Raw genomic sequence first — 7,030 nt, forward strand, 5'->3', positions numbered from 1 at the left:
TGGTGATTGTGACTCAGGTGTATCGACGAGCATTGCTACTTTTGTTCCCATGAGGGCCGTCGAGGAAGATTTACTCGGACGTGAGCTGGTAAACTGTAGACCGTCTCACACACACACTCAACACAGGCTTCTATTCTTGCAGTAGCATTTACGGCTTCAGGCACATGTGGGAAAAGGCCTGCTGGTCCACACGCCGACAGTCTGTTGCTGTCAGGTGTGTGTGGAGTGTGGTGATTGATCTCACCTCTGGGATCACCCTCAGGAATGGCTTACACAGACCATACTTAAATATGCACTGCAGATTATGTGTGTGTGTATCTGCTTTTTTTTTAAACAGGTGCCGGGTAAAGGGCTTAATTTTAAGGTCATGGGTTGATGGTTTAGACGGCAGCCATCAGATCAACTTTTAATGTAGTTGTAAATCTTTGTCTCAGTGGTTTTTCTACACAAATGGAAAAAACAACTAAAATGCTCAATCGGATGGAAAAGACAGCAACAGAGAGACAACTTAAAACCCTCAGCTAAAACGGAAAGTGCAAGCTAGCAGTTAGTGGTGAGGAGCTGTGACAGCCAAGTGTCTCTGGCACTGGGGATTGAGCGGGATCGAGTTGCTGAGCTTCACAGCTTCTGCTTGTGTTAGTTTTATCCACGTGGAGATTGGCACTTCAGATATGCAAAATCCGCAGAAGGGATGTGCTTTTGGAAAAAAGGACACAGGCCGGGGATTCATCATCATCTTCTCTGCAGTTAACTTAATTTCCAAGATGTCAGCGCTCAAAGCAACAAGATCTATCGATAATAATGACCTCTGACTGTAGACAAACAAGGACGTACTGTATTTTCCTGTGACAACACCAACTGGTTTATGAAAGGATACTTTCATAGCAAACCTACCAAAGCTGACCTTGGTAGGTTTAAACACCTGTCATTCAAGCAAACAAACCCCAAAACATGCTTCTAATATTTCCTTAGATTTTTAGATTCTTAAACATGTCATTAATAATTGTATGAGAGGGAATACCCTAAAATGTGTTGTAAAATGAAAACGAGCAAAGCTAGAATGTTTTCTGTTATAGCTTTTTGTGTTTGGCTGCAAAATGTTCACAAGTGAGCATAAGCAGGATTCAAGATGGAAAACACATCTATTGAGGTCACAGTCGGGGGGTAAACACACTCTTTGCTATTAAATATTCCATCCTACCAGCTGTTTGTCTGCCACTTCCCAAGGAGCGTAAGCCACATTTGTGCAGAGGTCCACTGGAAAAATGTGAAATTGCTGGATCAATAGTAGACCATCCATTACATGCTGAACAACAGCCGTCAGCAGTATGATACGATTAAGGTCAACTAGTAGAGAAAAATACGGTGTGACTCTTGCCAACATGAACACAGATACAGTAAAAGATGTTCCCTGACTGTCTTTTCTTTGTTTTTTTCCAAAGGAATGACACAGGAGTATTTGTGTCTGACATTGTGAAGGGAGGTTTGGTGGACACTGACGGCCAACTGATGCAGGGCGACCAGATCCTGTCAGTCAACGGCGAGGATGTCAGGTCGGCCACTCAGGAGGCCACGGCAGCACTACTCAAGGTTCGTCTGGCCCTCAGGAGCAAGTGAATGACAAGTCAGTTTTAAACTTTGTTGGATGACCACATTAAAAGTAATGTTCCCTGTGTTGCAGTGCTGCGTGGGGCCTATAAAAATGGAAGTAGGGAGGTTCAAGGCAGGCCCCTTCCACTCTGAAAGGAGGCTGTCTCAAAGTAGTCAGGTAATTAACTGGAATTATGAATGTCGAATAGAAATCGCTATCATCTAGTCCTTGCAAGCCAGGAAAACAAACACTGAATGTCTTTGTTTCAGATGGAGGAAACAGGCAACTCCAAGGTGGCCTCGCAGTGTTCAGAGTCTGGAAACCTCCTTGATGACCCTGACACACAAAGCAGGAGACCAGATTGTAAGTAGCCTCAGAACTGAGATAAATCCATGAAGCATACGAGTTAGGCAGCTGTAGGAAACATATAAATAAGCATTTTTGGAGAAGGCATCTACAGAATTCTGGCAATCAAGTTTTTTTTTTTAAGTTTTGGCAGATGTCTTTTATTTTCCAGATCAATTTTAAAGTTTGTACCACAGGTGCACCACTACCCCATGTTCTAAATAGGAGTAAATGCATGTATTGTTTCTCCACCTACATTTTCTTGCACCCGTTTCACAGATCAAAAACAAAGAAAAGAAAAATAGAAAATGGATCACTACATTTATTGTTTTTTCACTTTCCTCTCAAGGCCTCCATAGACATCCTGACATTTTGCATGTTTGCTTCCTTACAGCTCCGGAGAATCAGGACACCAGAACAGTTGAATTCACTAAAGGTCCCAATGAATCTCTGGGTATCAGCATAGCAGGTGGCGTTGGGAGTCCTCTGGGTGACATACCCATCTTTATCGCCATGATGAATCCCGTCGGCGTGGCTGCTCAGACCCAGAAGCTCAAGGTATGAGATTTACGCTCCCTCTCAGTAACGTCAATGCGAAAATTTGCATAGCAGCAGTTCTTTTGTGGGATTTAATATGAATCTCACTTATTCTTCACAGTGATGTCATTCCCACTCACTTGATTCAGATTGTGAATCTCAAGTCCTCCAAAAGGTCAAGAGCCTACAGCCTTTAGCAGTGACCTTCGCAGTAAAACAACAATTGTAGCTCTGTGTGACGCAGACTGGAGGACAATAGCCATTGCTAACATGGGATAATAAATCTCCCACTCCTGCATTCAGATCATTAAGCCTACAGAAGGGCTCATTGAAATGAATAGGGTGGGAGTCTTGAATAGTATATTCACGCTGCTTTATCTTTTCAGCCGGAATGAAAGATGAGAATGCTGCTTAATGAAATTACTCAGCTGAACACGAGCATGGTCTTTACTTTTGTATGGTGCTTGGGATTAAATTTTCTAATAGTATTAGCCAGTGTCTCACATCCTGTTATCATGCAGAGTTCCCTCCAGACTTTGTGAAGTAACACTGAAGACCTTTCAATGTATCTCTGCTCTGCATCTGTTTCTGAACTTTTCGCTGCTGAAATAGTTTTTTTTTCTTTTCATGCATCTTTACTGAACTTACTGAACTTTCACTTTTCCAGATTGGGGACCGCATTGTCAGCATCTGTGGAACCTCTGCTGAAGGAATGAGCCACTCACAGGCTGTCAACCTGCTTAAGAACGCCACGGGCACAATACAGCTGCAGGTTGAACAAACACACATACAAACACACACTTGTTCTCTTACCCTTTGTGTCCTCATTAGATAAACCCAGAGACACGGTTAGATAATCTGCACTGGAACATGTACTCCATTCTTTACTTTATCTGCGTACAAGGTTTTACCTGAAAAGAACAGTCGAAGGCTGCCAGCGGCAGACTTTGAAGTAACATAAAACTTGGTTCCCTCATCCACCACTACCACCATGCTATCAGTCTTTATCTTGCAAGTGTAGCATGCCATAAAAGTGTTGCCATGCACCTGTAGGTGGTTGCGGGCGGTGACGCCACAGTGACGGGTCCCTCCCAGGAGCAGCAGGCAGCTGGAGGTCTTACACCCAGCTGCATCTTCCAGGATGACATCGGGTACGAACTGGTTGATTTTGTTGTGTCTTAGCACTGTAATGTAGTCTAACCTTCCCTCAAGCACAGTGCATTCAATCAATGAACGTGTAAAAGAGACAGTTTCCGTCAGTCAAAGTACATATTTTTCTTTGCCTATAGTGCTATTGATCCATTTGGTGTGAGTTTGTGAGTTTTTGAGATATCAGCCGTAGAGATGGCTGTCTGCTCTCCAATATAATGGAGCTAGATGGCACTCGGCTTGTGGTGCTCGTCCATGAGTAGACGCACGCTTCCTTCTGCATTTTGATACAGTGTAGGTTGTAGAAAGAAAATAGTTCCTACATGAAACTGCTCACAACAAGGTATGTGGATTTTCTTGAGAAACCATGCCATGACTTTTGAAGGCAGACAGGCAGACATCTCTACGGGTGATATCTCCAAAACAATCTAGATTGATGAATAGTGCTCTGATAAGAGGAAAAAGGTAAGAACAAAAAAAGAAAAATCAGTCCCGAACTGTCTCTGTCTTCCACCAGCCCTCCTCAGTATAAGACCATCACTCTAGGAAGAGGACCAGACGGACTGGGTTTCAGTATAGTCGGAGGGTACGGCAGCCCACATGGAGACCTGCCTATCTATGTCAAAACAGTTTTTGGAAAGGTACGTGACAGATTGCTGCATTTTATATTTACACAATTAACCAAATTGTGTGTTATTAAGCCCTTCCTTGCGTGTGTGTGTGTGTGTGTGTGCTTAGGGGGCAGCAGCAGAGGATGGCCGTCTGAAGAGAGGAGACCAGATCATGGCCGTTAACGGGCAGACTTTAGAAGGTGTCACACACGAAGAAGCTGTTGGCATCCTGAAGAGGACCAAAGGAACTGTCACACTGACTGTGCTATCATAGACACACATATGCAAACACCCACAAAACACACACTGTATTCACTACTTTTCTTACACTTTGTTGCACCCCACATCTGTACAGACTGAAACTTTGAAGGAGCAACACACCTCACAGGTGTGACCAGCAATATTTCGCAACTAGAAAACTGTGCACACAACCATACACTGATAATCATGAAGAAACTTATTGCTCAATGTAGCTTTGAACACTGTGATTAAGCCGACGGCTGAGAGGAACTTTTCTCACTGAAACGGTAAACCGAAAAAAGTATGTCAGGAAGATATATGAATTCACAATTTTCAGTTTTAACTAGTTAGGCTATATGAATCTCAAAGTGGCTGTAAATAGTGTAAGAAACCATAGCTCAACTCACATACATTCCATTGCTATGGTATGACGTATTCACGCAACATTGTCGCTCAAGTATTTTGCTGTTTCCTGTATTGAAATGAATGGATTTTCAGATCATTATTTCATTAGTATTTTACAACAGACAACACTCCAAACCCATTTCTGAATATTTCTGCAGAACAGAGGCCTATTTTTCAAGGTGTTTTTTACAGTCTGGGGTCTACTTACAGGGCTGACCTCCCTGTAAATTCAAAGCATGATATGGCATGGAAATGCCCTTGTGGCAATTAGCAGATTAGTAGGATTTAGCTAATGGCCATACTAGCTGACAATAGCATTATTTTGTCTTTTTCATTGCACTGCTGTTGGCAAGTCACCATACTGATTTTCCTGAGAAGCTGATGCTGCTGTAACTGGTGTTAGTCAACTTTTATCATGAAGTCACTGTTGTTTTAGCAAAATTGGCCAAGAGAGCATTTTTAAGTGCTAAGGGCTAGAAGTCTGATATTGTAAATACAGTGTGTTAACACTCCCCTGAAGGGAAAGATGTGAAATCCTTGATGTCTTGGTCCTTAATTGAAGAAGTGTGGTGAGTTCACACTTGACTAGATGAGGAAGTGTGTATGTGTGTGTGAAATCTTGTGTGAAATGCTGGACCCCATAACGTAAATCATTACATTTTAGGGTGAAGACTTGGGTTAGGGTGAATGTATTGAATAGAAGTGGTTAGGATTTGGCTCTAGGAAATGAATGGAAGTCTATGTAGTGTCCCCAAAACTGATGAAAACGTGTGTGTGTGTGTGTGTGTGTGGAGGTGTGTGTGTGTCCTACTCACTGAAAAATAGTGCTGCTAAAGCCGATATACATATAAGGTATTATGTCACAGTATTTTGATTTTTTAAAGTGTTAATTCACGTCCACTTGATGAAAGTGAACGGCAAAGTAAATCACCTCCTTTTCTGTCTGGAATGGATGAGTAGTTTAACTTGTCAGGTGATTATATAATGGACCTGAGCTCAGTCTGACCTCATTATTTACCCAGATTGAAGGCATCAACAATAATGTGTAGTTTCCAAAGTCATTAGGCGTGTTTTGTTTGGTCTAGTTTCAGAAAGTTGTCTGTTCTCTGTCTTATCACCTTAAATATGTTGCTCTAGTACTGTCAAAGTGACAGTATTGAATTTATTCACACTGAATTAAATAAAAGTGACCTTTGGATTCAATAAACGTGCATTCGCTTGTGCTTTATTGCTACTTGTATTCCCAAACCAGACAGCATTATTATTTCACCATCCTCTTCCAGTAATTGACACAAATATGAGTTAAGCACATAATTAAATCCACCCAGAAAAAATGTCTTGTTGAACCTCAGCAGAGCGACTATAAACTTAGATATAAAAATATAATGTTCTTAAATGAAATGCAGGGCAACTTTCCAAATGCACCAGCTGTTAGTCAATCTAACTGCTCCTTACTGAACGCTAGGTTTATTGTACAGTATACATCACATCTGCCATACATTACCTAAATACATTTTCTATCTGGGAGATAAAAGCAATTTACTGTCGCCGGAGGTCACATTTAAATGAAAAGGCGAGCGGATCTAAATCAGAGGCTACAACAAGTCGAAATGAAATGTACATGAACAAAGATTTATAGAGAAAGGATAATTTGGCGATGTGGAACAGCAGCGTATGCTCTTTCTTCAATAGACTCTCTGTTGTCACTTGAGACTTAATAAAATCTGGATTGAGAGAGGCAGAGCTCTCCATTAAAATATGGCATCCCATCTGTCTGTTCACTGACAAGCACAGCTGCTTCACAGGCTGTCACATGGTTTGTGTTGAGTCCTGCGCATGAAGTCGATTTCTTAAGTCGGTTTACAGCAAACATTTGGGCTCCCAATTAATCACATGAGTCACACAAGACCTTTGAAGTCCTGTCTAATGAGGTCTGATGATGGTTCAGATTCACTGGGCTGGTAGTGAAGAACATCGTTGTGCATATGCTCAACTGTTGGGTGACTCTTTCACCCTGAGGCCAAGACCCAACACAGTTACCTGCAGCTGCTGCTAGCAGCTAGCCCTTGCCTGCGCCTGACAGCTGAGCTCCCCTCAAGCACCTGTTGTTTTAATGGCCCCAGTGGGTTTAAAGGTTACCCGGCCTCCCCCC

General features: G+C 42.2%; 1 protein-coding gene across 1 annotated transcript in view; it reads left to right on the top strand.

The window, feature by feature from the left end:
• The window catches only part of LOC141003410 (multiple PDZ domain protein), a 48,176-nt gene extending 42,117 nt beyond the window's left edge, over positions 1-6,059 (top strand). The window contains exons 42-49 of the mRNA XM_073474741.1: positions 1,443-1,590; positions 1,682-1,768; positions 1,861-1,954; positions 2,331-2,494; positions 3,141-3,245; positions 3,527-3,624; positions 4,140-4,263; positions 4,361-6,059. Coding sequence (XP_073330842.1) covers positions 1,443-1,590; positions 1,682-1,768; positions 1,861-1,954; positions 2,331-2,494; positions 3,141-3,245; positions 3,527-3,624; positions 4,140-4,263; positions 4,361-4,507 — 967 coding nt within the window. The 3' untranslated portion in view covers positions 4,508-6,059. The remainder of the gene's footprint in view (positions 1-1,442; positions 1,591-1,681; positions 1,769-1,860; positions 1,955-2,330; positions 2,495-3,140; positions 3,246-3,526; positions 3,625-4,139; positions 4,264-4,360) is intronic.
• Positions 6,060-7,030: the final 971 nt, after the last annotated feature.

The sequence above is a fragment of the Pagrus major genome, chromosome 10 (genome assembly GCF_040436345.1).
Source record: "Pagrus major chromosome 10, Pma_NU_1.0".
Classification (NCBI taxonomy): Eukaryota; Metazoa; Chordata; class Actinopteri; order Spariformes; family Sparidae; genus Pagrus; species Pagrus major.